Below are 22,951 nucleotides of genomic sequence, written 5' to 3'. Positions count from 1 at the left end.
GGGAATCTCTTTCAAACGTTGAACATACACTTTATAGAATGTTGTTTTCTTTAATCTTTAGGATATTAGTTTCTCCCTCTTCACTTATTTTTTAACCATACAACACCAATGAAGAAATTAATCTTTTGGTAAAGTGAGGAATATCAAATCCTTAATATATTGGACATGACAAAGTATTATTATGTCACACATTCTTTCATGAAACACAAATTTCCGAATAGTTATGTCATTTTTTTTTTTATGCAAAGGTGCAACTACACCCAGAATATATTAACCAAGATGATCAAATTACATGTTAATGAACCTATAGTTAGGAATGCCTAATCTATTTCTATTGAATTCATCCTTTATGAAAGAAGGATAGTTGGTCCAAGAGGACTTATGCCTAGAAAGGATAGCATAGTTTGCAAGTTTATCGGCACAAGAATTTCCCTCCCTAAAAATGTGCGAAATAAGGCAATTCATAGATAACAACTTTGATTTGCAAATTTCCCAAGCAGTGCTGATCTTCCAGGGTACTTTAGCTTTGTTGTTGAAGATTTCCACCACCGTTGTGGAATCACATTCGATCCACAAATGGTTCCAACCATTGTTGCAGGCTAACTTCACAGCTTGTATGACAGCAAAAAATTCAGCATAAAGAACAGATTGATAATCAATAAACTCAGCAAAACAAGCTATACACTCCCCATGATTGTTTCTAAAAATTCCACCAACACCAGCCATACCAGGGAAACCTTTAGCAGCCCCGTCTGTGTTAACTTTTATCCAACCCTCCCTAGGCCTTTCCCAAACAACTTCAACAATTCGAGGTGCCTTGCTTATCCTTAAGGGAGTTTGGAAGTTTCTGAGAAGCAACAATTCAGCAACAGAGCAAGAAAGAGAAGTAGACTTAGAGCATATGCCAGAAAAAGAGGAAGCTCTTTTTATCTTAGCAATAGCCTGATTGATAGAAATGATGTGGTCATTGAATCTGGTTTGGTTTCTGCAGTACCAGATAGTGGCAATTGTGTGCACCACACAAGCAATAAAAATTTCCCTGGTTTGGCTAGAGAAATTCCTACTTTCATTACAAATTAATTGAGGAAGAGTCTGGTTTGCTGTATAAGTACCAAAGGTGAAGAAAAACCAATCCCAAATAGCCAAAGCAAACTTGCAATTAAAGAAGAGATGATCCATGTCCTCCTGGAACTCATTGCATAAATTGCACTTAGAGACTAAGGCCAATCCTCTCAATTTGAGATTTTCATCAGTTGGCAATTTACCAAGCATAAGTCTCCAAGTGATGAACGATTGAGAGGGAGGGATGTTTGGAGACCAGATTAAATTGCACCATTCAATAAGAGGCTGCTTGGTTGAAACATGATCATAAGCAATCTTGGAGTGAAGGTCACCCTCACAAGAATTCTTCCAGACCAATCTGTCCAAACCATTATGCCTCAAGATATGAGAGATGCTAGAGACCACAGTAGGAAAAGTTCTTATCATAGGGGCAGGGATTAACCACTTAGAGTCCATGACAAAATTAGCCACTTTGGCTTTAAGCTTAGAGTGCAAGTTCAGAGGAATTTGCAGAGAGTCTACCATAGTTGTCCCAGTCCAATTATCAGTCCAGAAGTTAATCTTTGTGCCATCCCCTACCAACCATATAGAATTCTCAACCACCTCTATCCAATTATTCTTGATTCCAATCCATATAGAGGACTGAAATTGTCTGTTAGCAGCAGAGTTTGTTGAGCCAAACCTCTGCCTACAGAAGCAAGCCCAAGTCTGATCAGAGGCTTTTAACTCCCAAGCTAGCTTTAGGAGCCCAGCCTTGTTCAAATTATTGGTGGATCTAATACCAAGCCCTCCTTCCTTTTGGGGAGCACAGACTTTATTCCAAGCAACAGTGACCAACTTTCTTACTCCAATATCACCAGACCAAATAAAGTTTCTCATTCCTTTGTCAACCATTTTCAACAAGTTTTCAGGCCACTTATAAATTTTGAAACTATAGACAAGCATACTTTGTATTATGGATCTAACAAGTTCAACTCTGCCCATGATGGACAAAGTGGAACCCTTCCAAGTGGCAAGCTTAGCCAAAATTTTATCAGCTATAGGCTGAAGATGAATCTTCTTAGGCCTTCCCTTAAACAAAGGGATGCCCAAATAAAGAACAGGCAGAGAGCCCACAGAAAAACCAAGATAGGAAGTCAGGGAAGCCATTTTTCTAGGACTAGAAGAAGCAGTATAGAACTTACACTTAGAATTGTTGACATGCTGACCAGAAGCCTCAGCATAGTCTTTAAGCAACTTCTTGAGCTCACACAATTCAGCTTTCTTACCTTTACAAAAGAGTAAGATATCATCAGCATAAAGAATATGGCTAGGAGTTTGAAGACCTTTTGGACCCGAAATTGTAGAAATTTTTCCTTCTCTGACCAAATTGGAAATTCCTCTACTCAGAGCATCTTCAGCTATACAAAAAAGCAAATGGGATAAAGGATCTCCCTGCCTCACCCCTCTCTTGCACTGAAAAAAGCCCACACTTCTGCCATTGATAATAATAGAGAGCATTGCAGACTTCAATATCACCTCAATCCAGTGGATGAAGACCTGGTTGAAACCAAAAGCATTAAGAGTATCCAGCAGAAAAAGCCAATCCATGGTGTCAAAAGCCTTTTTGATGTCAAGCTTAATGGCCAAATTACCACCAAAAGTCTTGTAGTCAAGTAAGTTAATTGCCTCAGAGGCTATGCAAATGCAGTCATGAATTTTCCTGCCCTTTATAAAACCTTTTTGCTGAGGAGATATAATTCTGGATGTTATTGTGCCAAGCCTATCAGCAATCACCTTGGATATGATTTTGAATTGAAAATTTGCCAGAGCAATGGGCCTGAACTCTTCTATTCTGTCTGCACCAGGGGTTTTAGGAATGAGGATAACATTGTTGGAGTTGAGGTTGGGGAGCAACCAGCTTTGGATAAAAAACTGCTTGGCAGCATCACAGACCTGAATGCCAATTATATCCCAAAAAGCTTGGTAGAAGCATCCACCAAATCCATCAGGTCCAGGAGCACCCTCACCATTTAAGTCAAAGACATCTTTTTTTATTTTCTCATTGGAGGGGATTTCAGTGAGCCTGCTATTCTCCTCCTGGTTAACCAAAGAAGGGATCACATTCTGAATAAGGTTGTTGGGGTGAGAGTCATTAGAATAGGCAAACAAATCCTTATAGTACCCAATTATATGATTGTCAATGTCCTCCTGATTAGAGAGGATGCTGTCATTAGATTGCAGCCTTGAGATAGACTTTGTGGCATGCCTTATTTTTGTGACTTTATGGAAAAAACTTGTGTTTCTATCACCATGGGTGAACCACTTGACTCTGGCCTTCTCCTTCTAGAAAGTCTCTTCAGTCATTAAGGCATCCAAGAGATCCTTTTGAGCTTTGTCCTCCTGATCAAGGAGCTCAGAAGAAGGGCCCAAAATATTGATGCAATTTTGGATAGTCTCCACACAAGCCTTAGCATTATTCACTTTTAGATGCACATTGCCAAAAACATTAATGTTCCAAGACTTAAACTCCCTCTTGAGATGTCTGAGCTTTTGAGAAAGGACATACATGGGACAACCATACACTTTGCTTCTCTAACTGTCTTCCACCAGTCTCCTACAATCCTGGTGGGAGATCCACATTTTATGGAATTTAAAACAAGAGATTCTGGCCTGGCTGTTAATGGTTGATTGCAGCAATAGAGGATGATGGTCTGAAGTCAATCTAGGCAGGGTACCACAAGAGACCTGGTTCCAGAAGGTAAGCCAATCCTCATTGCACAAGGCTCTGTCTAGCCTTTTTTCAGTAAGAGCATTTCCTCTTCTTTTGTTTGACCAAGTAAATTGAACCCCTAAGGTGTTCAGGTGCAAAAGGCCAGCCGAATCAGAGAAGGATATGAACTCAAGGCAGGGAGTTTTAGCAGGTAATCTGGTACTTCTGCACTCATGAGCACCAAGCACCACATTGAAGTCACCAATACAGCACCAAGGGCCAGGGTTAGCCTCCATGACACTCTGAACATCAGACTATAAATGTCTTCTTTGCAGAAAACTGTTATTAGCATAAACCACACATAAGAAGATCCTATTATTTTCTATGTTAACCTCCATAGCAATTTGTTGGTCCGAATTGCTGAGAATTGAAGGGTTGAGATCATACTTACAAAGACCCCAAATGGAGGACAATTGATTACCTCTATTATTGGTCACAAAAACCTTTAGCTTGAGCTCTTTCCACACCAAGTCATTGACAGAATCAGTAGGAATCATTGGCTCAGCTATGAACACAAAATCTGGATTATTGGACTCACACAGGTTCTTCAAAAAGAGCCTTGTCTTGGTATTACCAAAACCTCTACAATTCCAGTAGAGGATTCTCATTTGTTAGACTTGAGGTATCCTCCCCTTCGGGTTTGGTGCACCTTTTGCTTATTGCTACTCATTTTCATTTTTTTCTTTTGAGCCTTTGATATAACCGGGGTGTATTCATCCCTTTCCTCCTCAACTTCACTTTGATCAGCCCAAAGTCTCCCAACTAGTCTTATGTCTTGTGCCACCTCTTGATTAGCAATTTCAGTTGTTTCTTGCACAATCATGTTATCATTAGATGACAAAGAGAGGTCTTCATCCTCAGAAGGAGATTCCCCTTCTGAGTGAGCCGAATTAGACCCCTTCCCCTTTAGGCCATTTCCTCTAGAGTGTGTGTTGACCTCCAATTTCTCCATATCATCCAGGTTGATCTCCTCTGTGTTATCAATTTCCAAATTGATAATTAGATCCCTCTCAGCCATGTTTGATGCATCAACCTTGGATGTTTGTAGTACTGTTTTATTAGCCAATTCATTCTCTAGCAATTGCTTTTTGGTCATTTCAGTCAAGATGGCCCCTGCTTCCCCCACTTTTTTCTTAAAGTTTGACTTAACATTTTTCTCAACTGTATGCTTGCCTTTACGACAGTTAGAAATGTTATGCCCTATTGCCAAACATTCATTGCAGAACTCTGGAAGATTCTCATAATCAATGTTGACAAAGAAAGCAAATCCCTCCCGTTCTACCAAAATTTGATCTGGGAGCTTAGCTTTGAGATCAATTTCCACAAGCACCTTAGCGAAGTGACCAAAAGATCTGTTACTCGTTGCCATATCCAAAGATATAGGAGTGCCTATACCACCAGCAATGGAGTATATTATCCTTGGACTCCAATATTCTTGGGGGAGGTTGTTGATGCGGATCCAACATTGAGTGTGGGACAATTTTTGAAGGTTGGGATTAAAATTCGGTGTCCATAAAAACAGTTTTAAGAAACCTGGTTTCAGGCTCCAAGAGCCAACAGAGCATATTTTCCTCATGTCCTCCAAAGATGAGAATGCAAAATCATAGAACCCTTTACCCAGAGATATCATCGACCATTTTCCAACCATGTTCCACATAATGGTAAGCTTACTCTTCAGATCTGTGAACTTCAATGGAGTGTCTCCTTTAGAGAAGATGATCCTTCCGTGCAGGTGAGTTTTACAACGGATTAAACCTTCTTGATAATCTGATTCCGGGATCTTTATGGCTATGGCATCACCCTTCAGGCAAGGCTCAGGGAGCTGAGATGGAACTAAGTCAGGAGTATTATTTAGAGCTTGAACGAAGGATTTTTTTCCTCCCTATGGTTGAACCACATGATTGTCCTTCGTTGGCTCTTTGTGCAGAAGTATTGGAGCATTGTTCACCCTCATTAAACATTTCCATGGAATAGCATGGTTTGTGCACGACATGATTGGGAAGAGATAGATAGAACAAAAGACAAAGAAGACTCAGATCCAAGAAAATTGGAGATTCCTTTCCAAGAAATTAGGAGATTCCAAGAAATTAGGAGATTCTAAGAAGAAGAGAATAGTTTTGCCCTAGCAGAGGCATTGTTAATGAAATATCATTGTTAATGAATAGTTATGTCATTGTAAATGATATCTTTTGAAAATCTTTTATTTTTGTTACACTTATATTTTTGGTTCATTTAATTATTAAAATAGAAACAACATCATAATAAATGATGTTCCTACCATAAATGAACCATTATAATTTAATTATCTCAATCGTTATTAAATTATTATGAGTGACAATTCTTATGCAAATCATTCATAAGAAAGAAAAGAGAAAAAATATATTAAACACTTACATATGAAGGCTGAAATTAGGTTTTTCTTGGTTAGTGAACTCTTAAATATTGAAATGTGAGGGAAATTGAATTTTGTAATTTCTTAAATTGTTTATTTCAAAATTAAATACAAAAGTGGATTATTGAGGAACAAAGTCATCATGAAAACAAGACAGCAACAATAATAGTTAATCGATTAACTGTATAGTTAATCGATTAACTGGGTAAGTGTTAATCGATTAACACAACTGTTAATCGATTAATTGGTTAGAAAGTCAAGCGAAGCATTGGTTGAACAATTATTGTAATTGGCACATTTTGCATATTTTACACATGTGATTAATATCTTAGTTAGTTTGTTAAGAGTTTGTTTAGTTGTTACTTGTATCACAAGCTATCTTTGTATTGTGTATATAAGCACATGACTTGTAATCCTTTAATCAATCAATGAAGATTCACAATATTCATTTTATGCTTCCGCGTTATTTTCGCAATATGGATCGTTAAAAAAATTGGTTTTGCCACTTGTTATCGTCTAAATCCAGGAGAGTATGAGGACCCATCATGGCTGCTACCAAAAGCTTAGAAATGACAAAAAAATAATGAATTCCTGAAATTGCTAGTCGCAAAAATCTTCATAAAATAAAACATTTTTATCCATTCATGGCATGCTGTTGATTCACGTGGCTCACACATTTGGATTTTACTCGTCCCAAGTAGCCAAAAGAAATGGTCACTATAGTGTGATTACTAGAGTTAGTGAGCATAGTTAACTTGTAGGAAAATGATAACTAATATACTAATTTTAGTTGAAGGTCTTCTACATTAAGCTATATTGGGAACAACCAATATGATAGCTGATACCAAGACACATGCCGCAATTCACGCTATGAACAGAGGTTGAAGAAGCTAACTATTTGCTAGACTTGAAGAATATCAACTTCGAAATTTGATGAAAGACATTAGAAATCTTAATTCGAATGGGTGACTATTCGGTTATCTTGTCATATATTGGAATTCGTGAGACAAATTGATGGATATTCTTCCTATACATGGGGCCAGAAAACAACAAATAATCCATAGAACTTGTAGTCTAACTTAACGTAGACCTAGCTCTCCACTATGATAATTTCAACCAAGGGCATCAAAGTGATTTAACCGCTCAACTTGACTTGGACTCTCATATATGTGGTATCCATAACACATGAAACAACAACAAAATTGGCTATTAAGGTTGGCTTTGGCCAACCAACCCTAAATTAGAAAAAAACCGGACGTTGAGGACTTAATTAGCATTGGCTTTGCGCCCGAATATTTATTGGAAATTGAACTCATGAGATAGAAGAGAAAAAATATTGAATTTTTATTGATGTAAAAGAGAGAAGTACATTGTATATTTATACAAGAGAGTTAACTTGAAGAATAAGCTAACTAACTTAACTAACTATAGCTTAACAAACTAAAACAAATTTATCACATGTCAAATTAAAGGAAGGCTTTCCTGAAATCCTTTCTTCTAGAAGAACAATGCATATGCTCATATTAAAGGAAACAATGCCAATGGATTTGCCAAGGAACAAATTATGTCTGCACCAACTGATGCAGACTTGATGCGTCAATCAGGCATCACTGATGTGCCAAACTGTATAGTTGTCTCGGTTAGAAACTCTTCTGATGCGCCAAGACCTGTCTCGGATAAGCTCAGCATGATGCACCAAGTCCTGGAATCCTAACTCGGTCAAGACCGATGTGGTGACACGGTCACGATGTCCAGCCACCTCGGTCAGAATTAAAAACTGGCTTGGTCATGACTCGAGCAGTGGCACGGTCGCGATGCCCAACTGCCTCGGTCATGGCATGGAACTTGACACGGTCAAAATGAGGCGCTGGTTGATAATGCACGGTCAGGCTAGGCACAATGAAACACGATCAGATATGAAGATCTTGGCTTAATCAATTGGCAAGACAATTAATATGATCAAAGGCATTAATACTTCATTAATATTCGAGGTCAACGTTAATAAAGCATCGTTTTTAGTGACAGTTCTTTTCTCATCTACATTAATGTTCACCCAATCAAATCATGGTATTTAGTGTTAATTAGCCGACACAAAACTTAGCATAAGCTATTAGTCGATACTAATGTTCGCCCCTTTATATTGCTAACGCTCATTATCAACAACAAAGATTTGAGAAAAATTGATGTTGAAGTCCATCTTCCTTTTCCACCTTTTATCCTTTTTCTCCCAAATTTTTGTGGTGGAGATTCGTTCCTCCACCATAAAAAAACGGCGTTCATCCAATTATAACCTTGTATCAATCCAACCTCACCCACGTTGGCAGCCTCGACTCCTGACTCCACATCCTCCAACGACTCTAAGATGACGAGATTTATTGCGCAATTTGATCTTGCCATATTTCTTTTCACCTTCAACTCCCTCGGTGGCAAAGAGTCATTATCCAATGGGAAAAAAATGATGTTTCAAAGGAGTAAATCAAAGAAACAAGCTCGCGCTAATTATAAATTTGCGCATGATTTGTGTCCTTCCAAACTTACTAATATTTGTTCCCCACATGATCCCATTACCATAAACTTAGTATTAACAAATACTAAGGGAAAGTTTAGAGATTTCTAAATACCAATTCTTATGCGCCACCAAGAACTTAGTGTCAATTACACATCACCTAAAAATTAGTGTCAACTTAACTCTATTCATTGTAACATCGAATAAGCTGACACTAGCTCTTTATTTATTATAGCATCAGATAACTTTACGCTAACTCTAGACACAATAAGTCATTGATGCTAAAAGACTATTAGTCTGATGCTAGTTAGTGTTAGTGTTAGTGTTGCTGCTGATGGGAAGTTTCATACGCTAATTGATCCTATTTTGTATTAAATGCTGTTAAAACCCAGACACTATGTTTGGTTTAAGAAATAAACTAGGACAAAAGAAAGAAAGAAAAAAAGGAAGTTAAAAAAATATGAATACTTAATTGATTGATATGATTGAAAAAGAGAATAAATTAAAATGAAAAAATGCGAGTTAAAGTGGTAATCACCCATTCCCTCTTTGTGTGCGCCTGTTAGAAAGTTTGTTTAAATTCCTTGTGACAGTGTTATCAAAGGACAGGATATTTGTTTTTCATGCATCTTTCCTTCCTTCCTTTTTAATCATAACCGAACTCTATGTAAGTCATGTTCATTTACTGAATTAGTCAATGGGCTCAGGGCCTGAGTTTGTGGGTAGTATTCGGCTAGTGGCTCCATTTGTCGTGTAGGTTCATTTTCTCATCATTAACCATATTTAGCCAACCTGCATCACATATACATGATAATTGGAAACATATTTACTATCACATTTTTTTGTAACACTTCATATGTGTCATCAACTTTCTGATTGATTGAAAAATTATTTGAATTACAATTATAGTTATTAAATATTTCTATACTCAATCATATCTTCTAACACATAGAATGACACAAAATAGTAGGACAATAAATATGCTCCTATGATAACTAGCAGGACCAAAACAAAATATTTATTTTGGACATTTAAAGATTTTGACCAATTACAGAGAAATACCACTACTAAAATCAATAAACTGAATGGTCGTGATCTGTATTGTCTCTTTCTTCCTTTCTTTCTGCTTCAAATGGGAACGTAATGATCAGTATCAAATATTTGTTATTAATTTCATTTTCCTAAAAACAAATTATTTCTAAAAATTAAATTGTAAATATTTCTTTTAGGATTTGATACTTCGGTCACGATTCGTGATATCTCTTCCTTGCAACTTCAAGCGGGAACATGGTATTTGAGTAGTGTGAAACTTTTGCTATTAATTTCAATTTCTTAACAAATTATTTATAGAAGTTAAATCTTAACTATTTTTATGGAATTTGATATTACACTTGCGACTCATGTCGTATCTTCCTTTCTGCTTAAAGTAGAAAGTAAGTGTATGATTAGTGTCAAACCTTTCCTATTGGTTTCATCTAATTAATTAAAATTAATATTTTTAATTATTATTAATCAATCAATTAATATTTTTTCCAAAACTAGATAGTCTTGATTTCACTATTGCATTATATCTAGAGATACATAGAAGCATAATAAATTATTATGAAAGAAAATAAAATAAAAAGAATATATTTTTTAATAAATAAATTACGGGTTTGTACCATTTTATTATGAGCTTTCCTGATTCGTAATTGACTCTTGAACTTAGAAAGTTAAAAGAGCATATTATCCAAATTGGACATTAAAGAAATTTATATATGTATTAACCACAAAAAATATAATGGTAACTCTAAATCATATTTAGGAGAGGTCAAAATCGAGTTTTACCTCTTCCCAAATCGCAGAGGCATTCCACCCAAAAAAAGAAGGTTGCAACATATACAAACACCATCTAGATTATTTTACTCTTATTTGAGTGATGACTAAAATTACTATTGATTCCATCATATATCCAACTTGAGAATATGAAAGTCTACAAGTTGAAAACATTCCACTATTTTTAATTGATACAATTAAGGCAATTACTCAACGTTAAAGGCATTTTGTATTTCATTAGGTTGTAACTTTTTTGGGATTAGGAATAGTAAAAATATAAAATTCTTATAATACTTATTAATAAAGAGGGGATCCGATTACGCTCAAGTTAAGTTACACTAGTTATACTCAATCTCAGTCATTTATTTTCTTAAATCTAACAAATCAACGGAGTGAAACTTAAAAGTTATTTAAGATTTTTTCTTTTTCTCTCTCATTATTTATTTCACTAACCCATTTGATGCGTTAGATTTAAGAAAATGAATGACTGAGATTGAGTGTAACTTAACTTGTGTATAAAGGAATCTCTCTTCATTGATGATATGTTCAATATTCACAAAAAATAATAATATGTATAATGCTCGCAAAATGGGCTACATAGCCCAACGATATCAAGAATTTGGAATTGGATTCCAATATTGGGCTTTTCAGCCCCAAATCGTAAGCAGGAGGCATCATATTAAGCCATTAAATACGTCTCCCCTCTCAAATTTATCTTCCCCTGTGTTTCTCGCGTTGCTTTGCTCCAAAAATCTCAGGTACTTGCTTTATACACTTCCTAAAATCTCTATTATTTTTTGTTGATGATCTAATACTCACATCAATTCTTTGTTTGCTATTTATTTATTATTATTATTACCTTTGTGATAATTTGGTTATAAAACAAAAACACAAGTGGTTGAGTGTTTGTGAATTTGAATTGCAGATAGGGTTTGGTGTTTTTCAAAGAGATGTCGTACCTGTTGCCTCACTTACATTCAGGATGGGCTGTGGATCAAGCCATCCTTGCTGAGGAGGAGCGTCTCGTTGTAATCCGTTTCGGCCACGATTGGGATGAGACGTGTATGCAGGTAATGAATTTGTTCTCTTTTCTTTCATTTGTATGCCTTAATAATAGTAATAAAGGTGGCCTAATGCACGAGGCTCTCGGCTTGTGGATCCGGAGAGGGTAGACGTGCGGAGCCTTACCATGAGAAATGAAGAGCTTGATCCGGATGAGCCTTCATAATAATAAGTTAATAACACAAAATATTGCTTTTGATATTTTACGTTGCAGGCTAGATTTTGTTTAGGGTTGCCGAATGAAGTCATTATAAATGGTTATTTACTACTCAACTAGTATAGGCAAGGTTGTCAAAATCAAGAGTTCAAGTAAACTCATGTAGTATTGGTAAAATCAAATTATGAACTCGACTAATAACCACTTAACAGATTACATCTCTCAAAATTTATTTAGTAAGATATTCCAGGACTTAAGCATAGCTTAAAGGCATAGCCAAAATTATTATTAAACATTATAACTTTATAGTAAAAGAATAAAATATGATGTATAATCATAACTCAAATTTGACCTCAACTGCCATAAGAATTTTACTTGATCACCTGCTTTATCTTGTACCTTGTTAAAAGAATACAAAAATAATACTAAAAATGAAAAAACTAGGTTTATAAATCTATTATATAGTACAAAATATAGGTAATTCAATCTAAGTATCCAGCAACGAAGGAAAAAATATGTTGCAAGACTAAAACCAATGCATAAATGTCGGCCCGTAAACCTGATGGTCAACTCGAAAATTTATCAATTCTATTAGAGTAAACTTGTATGAGTTTACATGAGTTAACTCTTTTCTATGACCTAGGATCTTAAAGAGTTTAAGAGATAACTCGAGAGTTTAAAAGCATGTGTATAGGACTTAAAACACCTAATGAACTGCCTTATGCCTAAGGACTGGATGTCTAGAGCATGAACTGTATGACTGGGCTTCTACAGGTGACCCAACATCGAGATAGACCTTAATACAATATTAGAATGACTGGGCTGAAATCCAATCAAAAGCTAGTTTGTAGAGGATAAAGAAGGTATAGGGTGGAGACCTTGTCGATGGCTAATCAGATAGCTAGAGTTTTCGGTAAGTGAAATAGTGTTAATCATTGGATGCATTAGGGTGAAGAGAATAAGTTTTTAAAAAAGAAGTTCCCTAAAAGCTTTAGTAACAATGAACTTTTTATTTTTTAAAGAATTAGGATTAGGATAACTCAGCCATCAGTGAGGTAGTTAGAAGGAATTTGTTAGAAAGTGCTTATGAAAGAGGTGGTTGTAGAAATCATAATAAATGGCTTTTATTCATACTCAATGGATGTGGGACTTTAACACAACATTTTTTTACGAAAAAGAATTAAATTGAAATCACCACGAGGGAGCAAGTGTGTCATACTAATAATAATGGATAATATGTATGTGATGTTAAAGACTTGATCTTGATGGATTGCTTCACAGAGCAATCTTGGAAAACAGGGGTTTAGATTGATATGCTTGCTAGTAAGTGGCAGTACTTGTTTGTTGCTACTCTTCTACTTTTATCATAGAATAGAAGTGACCCTTTGTAATGGTATCATGACAGCCAGTGGTTATGAGGTTTCAATGATTCGATGTTGTTAATCATTCAGCAATTATAAGAGAATATACTTAAAAGAATGCTAATATGCTATTGGTAATACTCAACTGAATTCCTAGTTGTAATAGTAATAAGCATTGAGAGTCAGTCCTCTTCTAAAGGTAAGAGTTAACTCAGAAAAAAGAGAGAAATAAGTCAGCAGAGGGGAAAAGAATAATATTAATGCAGAAATGGGGGATATTATTATCAGTAATTGCTAGTCTGTTTCTTCTATTCCTCTGGTGTTTTCCTTCTGTTACTATCTGATGCAACAAACTTGTATGGGTCAGAAACTCTGATCTGGTTTACTGTAGCTGAATTATCAACTATTCACTAGGCCTCTGACTCATCTGTATTAATAACACCCTTATGCTTTTATTTCTTCAACAAACATTTGCTGATGTTGGTTGAACATCTGGCCGGATGTTATAGACAACCAGCCTAGTTTATGCCAATTCTTAAAGTTAGGCTGCTGTGTTTTGACCTGGAAACATCCTCTTCGCTTGTAATGGTAAGGTTGCATATATCTATCCTCCTCAGACCGCGCTAGGTCAGAGCTTTGTGCATTGGGTCGCCCTTTTAGGATGTTCGTGTTTTGAGTATTTTGTGCCTTCTTTGCATTATGAAGATGCCATTTTGGACTTCTGGCTGATGCAAGCTAATATTAAATTGCTTTAATGAAAATATGCTGCATCAGTAATATAAAATGGTATTCTAACTTCAATTAATGATTTTTTTGTATGTTTAGATGGATGAGGTGCTGGCATCAGTTGCTGAGACAATTAAAAACTTTGCTGTGATTTACCTCGTGGACATCACTGAGGTGCCTGATTTCAACACTATGTATGAGCTTTACGACCCTTCCACAGTTATGTTCTTCTTTAGGAACAAGCACATTATGATAGATCTTGGCACTGGAAACAACAACAAGATCAATTGGGCGCTCAAGGACAAGCAGGAGTTCATCGACATTATCGAGACAGTCTACAGAGGTGCAAGGAAGGGGCGTGGTCTGGTGATTGCTCCTAAAGATTACTCCACCAAGTACCGTTACTAATCTTTCTCAAGCAGAAGTGCTGCTTTCATTCTTGTAAGAACCATATATTGTGAATCTTATATCTGAAGTATCTCTGGATCTGTAAAACAGAAGTTGATATTTTGATTGTCTTTAAAAACTACTAAATATGTTTCACCCATAATATTGTGTTAGACTGAAATATGGAGCTTGCAGTTATTAATTTTAATGCTCTACTTGTTTAGCATGTCATTTGCTTAAGCATTAGTTTTAGTACTCAACAACTTATAGGTGCTAGCAATAGTATCAAGGTGCATATTTGGGTATGGAGATGTGATTCATCTTTTTCATTACAGCAAAATTAAGGCTAATGCATTTAATCTGTTGTTTAAAGATAAGTGATGTTTAGCAATAATAATTCATATGAATGGAATGTGATGGCCTTTGAAATTGTTATTAACTGTGGACAACAATCTATTTCTTTCTTCCTTATTTGATAGAATGATTAGATGGCCAAGAAACTAATGAAGGTCATTCCCTTTTAGTAACTCACATTGGTGCTAATTTAGGTTTTTTAAAACTATGTGAAGTCAAGAAATTATTTATATCAATTGGGTAGTTAAACTGACTATTTACTAATATGGATAATCTAAGGGTCAGTCATTTAAAAAAATGTCCTGCCACTATTTTTAAATAAAAAATGGGGTGCACAGGGGTCAACATCTGTTATATCAGACGAGTGTGACATTTTCATGTGACACTTATTCTGATTGGTTGGAAAATATATATTGAAGTTTAAAATTTAATGATAAAATATTTTTTTGACCAATCAAAAAAAATGACACATGAAATAACACACTTTTTTGAGATACAAGATGTGCTCCTTGCATAGGCCACTTGTCAGTCGACATGCATGGTTGCGGTTGTAGTGTCGACACACTTTCAGTGCTTATATGTGGGCACTCCTACTTACCAAAAACATTTTTGAGAGAAAAACTTGCGTGAAAACGTAATTATGGAGAAATAATCAATAAAATTTTGACAACATATTAAAAATTTAATTTAATCCTAAATGACAAGACCAAAAAACATAAGTAAAATTGTGTTCAAATGAGACGAATAAGATATGTTTCTGTAAAAGTTTTTCACCCCTTTAATCCCTCTCCCCATACAATATCTTCCAACATATCCCAATTTAATCACATAATTACCCCATCCCATTCTAACTCCTATCTTTCCTATTTTTACCCCTAACTTTCATGTACTCTAATACATTTTTCTCTACTTTCATCATTAAAATGTTATAGTTTTGTGATAAAAAATATTTCTGAATTAGATAGAGAACAAATGCAGTTACGTTATAATCTGATACAATCATATCATTATAATTTAGTATCTTACTATAAGTCTAGTATGATGCGATTGTAACGATAATCTCAACCACAATATTGTGGCTATATTAGCTGATTCGGTATGCAATTTAAAACAATGCTCTTATCTATTATCCAAATGAAGTAATAAAAAAAGAAGCTAAAATCACAAAGATGTTTCTCACAATAATCTTTTCCCTACATTAAAAAAAAAGTGAACCAACTCACCTGAGACATAAATTAGAATTCTCAATGTCCTTAAATCATTTGATTCAGAAAAAGATTGAGTTAATGTCACATCTTAGATTCAGAAGAAGCTTGATTCAGAGAATTAATGAAGTATGATATTCTTACGGTATTTTTGCAAGTTGTGCTTTGAAGGGGAATGAACGGACATTAAAATCTTGAGAGTCATATTATAAGTGTATTTCATGACTCCTAAATCTTTTTATTTATTCTAATACTCTCTAAAACCAACTCGCAAACACATGTTAAAAAGAGAATTTGTAATACACAGCTTGCAATTATTCATGTGTTTCTTCATATACTTTACTTATAATTACATGTATCTATCCTATCATTTCTATTAACCTTTTAATCTTCTGTACTTCTATCTTTTTGTGTTACCAATGATAGCCACAAGTTCTATAACTGCCAATCCAATCATAAACCATGTAGCTCCTGCCAATATACTCTGTGACCAAGGATTGTTAACAATGTCCAAAGCTAAAGAACCAGCTGCATGTTGTTTCAATTCATGAACTGGCGCTACTTCATGTAATCGAACTGTCGCCACTGCAATGAATGCAGTCACCATTGGGAATCCCCATCTAAAAGGACTATTCTGATTCTCATATGCATCTTCAGCATCTATTTCATTTGTTCTTTTCTGTCCTTTGGTAACTGAAGGATTCTTGGCTGATGTTGGAGTTGCAATATTTGTAATTGAAGATGGAATAACTTGCGTCGATGGAGCCCAGTACTCCTCGGGATGAGCTGCGTTTAATGGGATTTGATGGTTGGCCTTTTCGCTATCTCGTATTTTCTTCCTCGCAACAGCGTCTCTGAGCTTACCGATAGTCGGATCAGGTAATGCATACGTAATTCGTGTCATGCTGTTGTTGGGTCTTGATGAGCTTCCACTTGCAATAGGTGATTGCCAGTATAACCAATTGGAAATTGATCTTATTGCCTGAATTGCTGACATTCTGGATTCTCTTTGGAAGTCCATTTCCTGAATGAGATGTTCTTGGTTAATCCATGAAGTGGAGAATGTGAGGAATAAACAGCAATTGAATTCTTAGTTAGCAGAACTAACTACTAAGAGTCTAAGACAGTTTCTTATTCCAATTCATGGTTTCTTTGTAGCACCCCAAAATCATTGTTACATGTTAAAGTGTCACATATACCTTAGAAAACTTGGTAGAAGCTTTTTCCATGGTTTCCTGAAATCTATTCTGAAATTTCTCCACATCTACAAATATGTTAGAGACACGAGCACCGGCGGTATGACTTGCACCCACTCTTACATTGCCGCGCGGCTGCTTGGACATCAAGAATTCCAGAGCTGCAAGGTTGGACCTCTCAACCATCCTATTTTATTTAAAGCAGAAAAATGATCATTTACAATCAAATATCTTCCATAATTTGTACAAGCCAAACACCTAAAGAATACTAACATACCTATTCCAGAAATAGTTGCAACAAAACAATACAAACATAGACTTCTATGATTATTTTGAGCTACAATGTATAAATAGAGAATATAGAAATATGTCCTCAACTTGTCCTATGCAATCATGTACTATTAACCCTATCAATGACTAGTTGACTACTGACAAAAGTAGAATCCAGGAATATATCAACCCACCAAATACGATTACCTAGAAATACAACAACAATCAAACCTTAATCTCACTGATCGTCTATACGAAAAGTGTATAATGGTATACACACTTACGAAATGCAGTTGACAGGACATGAATCAATAGCCTCTTGGGTTTTCTGTTCGGAATCAGCCCATTGAGCAACAACCCTTGCTCTTCCATAAACTGATTCAATAGCAAAAGTCTTCTCAGCTAACAAAGCACATTTCAGGCAACCAATACATTTGACTTCATCAACAAATATTGCTCGCTGTTCACTTTCTGACCCATACCAAACTGAGTATATGGGTCTACCAGTGAAGCCTTTGAAGTCTGAAATTTTTGCTTGCTCCTGCATTATATTTTCTCATCATACTAAGCAACCAACCAAAACAAATTGTTCACTACTTTAATACTGAAACATTCCAAGTTCAAGTAATGCATAATATGCTAGTTTGTTTCATATTCAACATTTTTTAATAATTATTATGAAACAAACATCAATTCAGTTCATTTCATAGCCCAATTACTAATTTGTAATCAAAGATCTTTAACTGCACTTAAGTTTGAATTGGATAAATTGATACAAGCAAAGGCTATTGATCATGGTTTGCCTCTATTGTGAACTTGGTACATGCGAAGCACATCCTCTCCATTTCTTTATCTTCATTTTTTTTTTGCCAATTTCACCTCATCTATGGTTACAATTTGCTAACCAAAATAAGAAATGGGAGATCATCTCGGTTACTAAAAACTGGAGAGGATCTGAACTCGATTTATGTCAAATGTTGGACGTGCTTCTAGTACCATCACTTCTCCAATATGTGTACATATGTCTAACACTGCTCACCAGTTTTCAATTACAAAGTCATTGTTTCCTTGGCACTAGGATATAGTTCTATATAAATAAAAAAATTTCATTTCATTAAGAAGCTTCCAAAAATGTCTTAGATAAACTATTCTCCACTATAACATACAATTTGAAGGAAACAAAACCAACCCATAAAAGAACACTAACCTTATCATAGGCCATGCGTGCATTTGGGTCAGAAAGAATAGCATAAGCTTGATTTAGTATAATAGCCATGTCATGCCCAGCAGGGCCAGCAATATCAGGATGACATCGTTTCTGAAGAGATCTATATGCCATCTTCACCTGTATTTGATCACAGGAGCTATCAATGCCCAAAAGGTCATACAAATCTAAGTCTTGCATGAAAGAAGAATAGGAACTTGTTGATGAAGAAGATGATGATGATGCCTTGCATGTAAAATTGGAAGAACTATTAGACTTAGAAAAAGACTTGTGCATAGTTGAAGTGTGAAATCCCAAGGTTGATAATTCCGTTCTTATCATAGAATAAGAGGTTGTAGTGTTCAAGGGAAGGCATGCAGATGCTGCAGCACTAGCCATTTTGATGGTGTGAGATTGAGAAGAAGGCAAGGTAAGAGGATAAGACATTATATGGTAGAGTTTTGATCATGGCTCCTATATATAGTGACTAGTCTTGATGTCCTAAGAATCTAAGATACAAGATATTTTTTTGCTTTCTAATCTTGTCTTTGCTGAAAAGGTAGGAAATATCTTGTTTGGTACTTCTTTTTCCACTTCTTTTTAAATTTCTAATAATACAGCTATTTCTTCTAAGAAATAAAATATAACAAAGAGGGACCAAATGGACGAAACTCCATCTAATTGGGAGTAGAGGCAGATTTAATTATTGAGTAGTGGGGCATGTGCCCCCATAGGTACACAACTTTTTTTGTTATATACATGTCATTAGTGATTATCTTGTCTAAATAAGCTATTTACATGAGGATTCTCTTTAGTACATCCAGAACTGGGATTGTGATAGGTGCAAATAAAAACTTTTAGTGACCATAATTTTATTCAATAAAAAAATCAAATTTCTTAAACAAATTTATCCTGGTATTACAATATTGAACTCTCTTGTATTGATAGAGGGTTAAATACATATTCATAACATTTAAATCTTATTTTGTTTGCTATCAAATAAGCAACAAGTATGCACTTGTGAATACCTAAGTTTATTGGCCAAAAAGTAAAAAATGATTTTTAATTAATTAATTAAAAATAAAATAATAAACAAAAGGATAATGATTTAAAAAGATAAATTTAGAAATCAAATAATTTCAATGTCCATTTTAAAATTCACATTATTTTTTCATATAAAAATTAAGTGCCTTAATGGACATTTAATTATTCAATAATATGAGATATCATTCCAAAATTAATCGTCACCTTCCTTTTTGTTTTTTACAAATAAAAAATAATAAAAAATTAAGCGAATTAATTGACAATTATTGACTCAATAATCATGAGATATCATTCCAAAATTAATCGCTCATTCCTTTTCGTTTGTTTACAAATAAAAATTTTAAGCAAATTAATTGATAATTATTAGCTCAATAATAAAAAAATTTCATTTAAGAAGAACAAGTGGAAATATTGAGCATACATTAAATCGCTCTTGGAGTGGATTGGAGAATAATTATAAATGTTGAATTATTTTTAAGTTGAGATGTGGAGTGAACATTAGAGTTGTTACTTCACTTTCTTGACAAACATTAATCAATCTTTAATCCAAAACCATATAATGTTAATTTCCCTATTACATATAATAATACATAGAAGCAAGATGAATACTTGTCAGACACATAAATCACATAAATATAAAGGCACACATAAAGCGATGTCATTTTCTCTCTCCTTAAGATGAGATGTGAAGCAAATATTAGAGTTATTACTTCACTCTTTTGACAAACATTAATCAATTTTTAATCCAAAACTATATAACGTTGATTTTCTTATTGCACCTAAGAATACGTATGAGCAAAATGAATAATTGTCAGACACGTAAACCTAAAGGCACACATAAATCAAGATCTTCTTGACATTTTGAGTTTTCTGATTTTGCATACATGTGTTGATATAGACATTTGAACTTGTGTATGCTCCCCTTATCTTGTATATTCTCATTTGTTTTTGAATAAGCGTCCTGAAAAGTTTAGCTAAGAAAACACAAAACTCCAACTTTTATCTCCCTTTTGTCTTCATCAAAAAGAAGGAAAAGTCATGTTTCCATAAGCACAACATTATATATAGCATAAATGGTACAAGTTATATTAATTTCATGAAGCCAAAGTTAGATCTGATGAACAATATTTAGAGATGTTATTTAAGATATAATAACCATATAAGCATATAGCGTATACCATTGAAGCATAAATAGTTCATACAAACATAACATTGTTCAAAGCAAGACTGGAAAGTTAAATGCTTAAACAAACAATAAACAACATCAACTACCAAAACAGACAACAGCCCTAAGATTTTGGCTCATCGCTATTATCATTGATGTCCATGTAGTCATTCAATTAGATAATCATTTGAGTTTAGCCTGGACTTGTTGGTTCTGAACATAAAGAGCATCCATCTTTTTGGTGATGTAGCATCAAAGTGAAACCAACTCATTCATGATCATCTGACTGGTAGACATGTTTGAAGATGAGGATAAATCGAATTGAAATTGAGAGGGTTGAGGGTTAAGTTGATTAGAGATAGGAACATCCGTAGGAGCAATCTGTTGATCATTTCGATATTTGAAATGCAGATCAATTGGGTCTTGAAAGAAACTCATCTTGTGGATCACATCTAAATCACTCTTGTTATCTCTCACATCAAGCTCAATCTTGGATTCCCCAATAGTTGAAATACCAAAGTGCTCAAGTATGATGGTTATGATTATAACATAAGACAATGGAATGTGTTTCCCTCTAAATGGCCACATGTGTCATATTATCATCATAGCCCAGTTTATGGAAATATTATTTTTAATAGCATACATAACTTGGAGTTTCATATCATTGATTTGAGAATGAATGGAAAATTTGGACTACAATGTAGCTAAGAAAATAATGCAACAAACGCTAATCTAAAGTGAGTTTTCCAACAGAGAATATATCTTGGTTTTTCACAGACTCACCCATTATCCTCTACTTTTTATTTTCCATTTCCCTTTGAGAAAATCTACATAATGAATAGTAGAATTTCTTCCTATCAAACTTCTCCCATGGACAATGAAGTCCAAAGTCGACTTCGACTCCATTGAGGTGTTTTGAGACAAACTGAACTAAAGGTTCTCAAGTCCGTGACAATTTCTTGCTCTTTGACTGGTGAGAACAACTTATTCATCCTTACATTCAGGTTTCAATAAAATATACTGACAAGTTTGGGGTAATAGACATGTTTCACCTCACAGAAATCCAAGAGAGTCTATTGCCTAAGAAGTTCAGGAAAATGGAAATTTTCAAACTCCAATGAATCAAACCTTTCATAATTGGGAACAATCAATGGTCATCCATGGAAGTATTCCTGGAACACGAAACATTTATCACCATTTGCAAGAAGCCTCGACAAGTCTAGCTAATTGGTCTCAGAAGCAGTCGGTGGACTCCTTTGAGTAGCATTGGAGCGTTGCTTCTTGGTTCTTGAAGTAGAATCCATGACAACGGAGGTTTTCAAAAATTAGTTTTTGAAGAATTTAAAATTGGGTTTTTTTGATTTTATGCTCGAACACTGAAATCTGTGTTGGCAAGTATTTAGAATAAAAAATGTAGTATGTTTAGCCACAAACTTCAAGCAAAATGATCAAGAAATGAGATTTCTAGGTTGTGGAGGGGGTAAAGACGTGTTAGAGGAGATGAATAAGATGAAGAATTCTAGAAAAAATGAAAAGGCACTTATAAAGAGACTCAGAGTAATCGATTACTCAACTGTTGAAAACCCAGTTTTCTTGAAATTCAAGTCAGGTAATCGGTTACCCAATCTCTTTGTTTCATCCAGTAACGATTACTTTCCTCACTCATTTAATTATTCAGGTATCCCAATACATGGTAATCAGTTACTCTACCATAGTAATTGATTACAGACTAAAAAACGTGTAAAAATGAAGAATTTAAACACATATGAAAACAAGTATGCATGCAATAAATATCCTGAAGCAAACATATAATCATATAAATACATTTTAGGATAAGTCAACTTCATCTAAAATGTCTAGTTCTCTTCTAATTTTATAAAAAGTTACTTTTGCTAAAGGCTTAGTAAATATATCTGTGAGTTGATCATGGATATCAACAAATTCTAAGAACACATCTTTCTTTTGGACATGGTCCTTTAGAAAATGATGTCTTATATCTTTGTGCTTGACTCTATAATGCACACTAGTGTTATCTCATTTCAAAGTGATGCACCCTAAGTATAAACCATAATCATGTAATTGTTTTTTGAGACAAAATACTTGGGAATAACAACTACACGTCGCTATGTATTTTGCCTCAGCAATACTTAAAGCAACACATACCTTTTACTTACACGACCAGTAGACTTAAGAAATTCCTAATATATGACAAGTATCACTAGTACTTTTACTCTCAGTTTTGCAACCAGCAAAATCTGAATTTGAATAACCAACCAAGTCACATACGCTTCCC

At 34.7% G+C, this 22,951-nt stretch overlaps 3 protein-coding genes across 3 annotated transcripts; 1 reads left to right on the top strand and 2 right to left on the bottom strand.

Moving 5' to 3' along the window:
• Positions 289-4,422, bottom strand: LOC109329402. The gene is made up of 3 exons (XM_019563066.1): positions 4,147-4,422; positions 3,790-4,056; positions 289-3,252 (listed from the first exon to the last, which is right to left on the bottom strand). Exons 1-3 carry the CDS (start codon positions 4,420-4,422, stop codon positions 289-291), a joined length of 3,507 nt encoding a protein of 1,168 aa, XP_019418611.1.
• On the top strand, positions 11,201-14,440 carry LOC109330408 (thioredoxin-like protein YLS8). Its single transcript, XM_019564614.1, has 3 exons — positions 11,201-11,285; positions 11,457-11,597; positions 13,933-14,440. Exons 2-3 carry the CDS (start codon positions 11,478-11,480, stop codon positions 14,239-14,241), a joined length of 429 nt encoding a protein of 142 aa, XP_019420159.1. The 5' UTR covers positions 11,201-11,285; positions 11,457-11,477; the 3' UTR covers positions 14,242-14,440.
• Positions 15,895-18,909, bottom strand: LOC109330300. Its single transcript, XM_019564448.1, has 4 exons — positions 18,453-18,909; positions 17,530-17,786; positions 16,979-17,162; positions 15,895-16,803 (listed from the first exon to the last, which is right to left on the bottom strand). The coding sequence occupies exons 1-4, from the start codon at positions 18,894-18,896 to the stop codon at positions 16,180-16,182; spliced, it is 1,509 nt and encodes a 502-aa protein (XP_019419993.1). The 5' UTR covers positions 18,897-18,909; the 3' UTR covers positions 15,895-16,179.

The sequence above is a fragment of the Lupinus angustifolius genome, chromosome LG16 (genome assembly GCF_001865875.1).
Source record: "Lupinus angustifolius cultivar Tanjil chromosome LG16, LupAngTanjil_v1.0, whole genome shotgun sequence".
NCBI classification, from domain to species: Eukaryota; Viridiplantae; Streptophyta; class Magnoliopsida; order Fabales; family Fabaceae; genus Lupinus; species Lupinus angustifolius.
The sequence above is the reverse complement of the archived record's forward strand: the minus strand, read 5'-3'. Positions and strand labels throughout refer to the sequence as shown.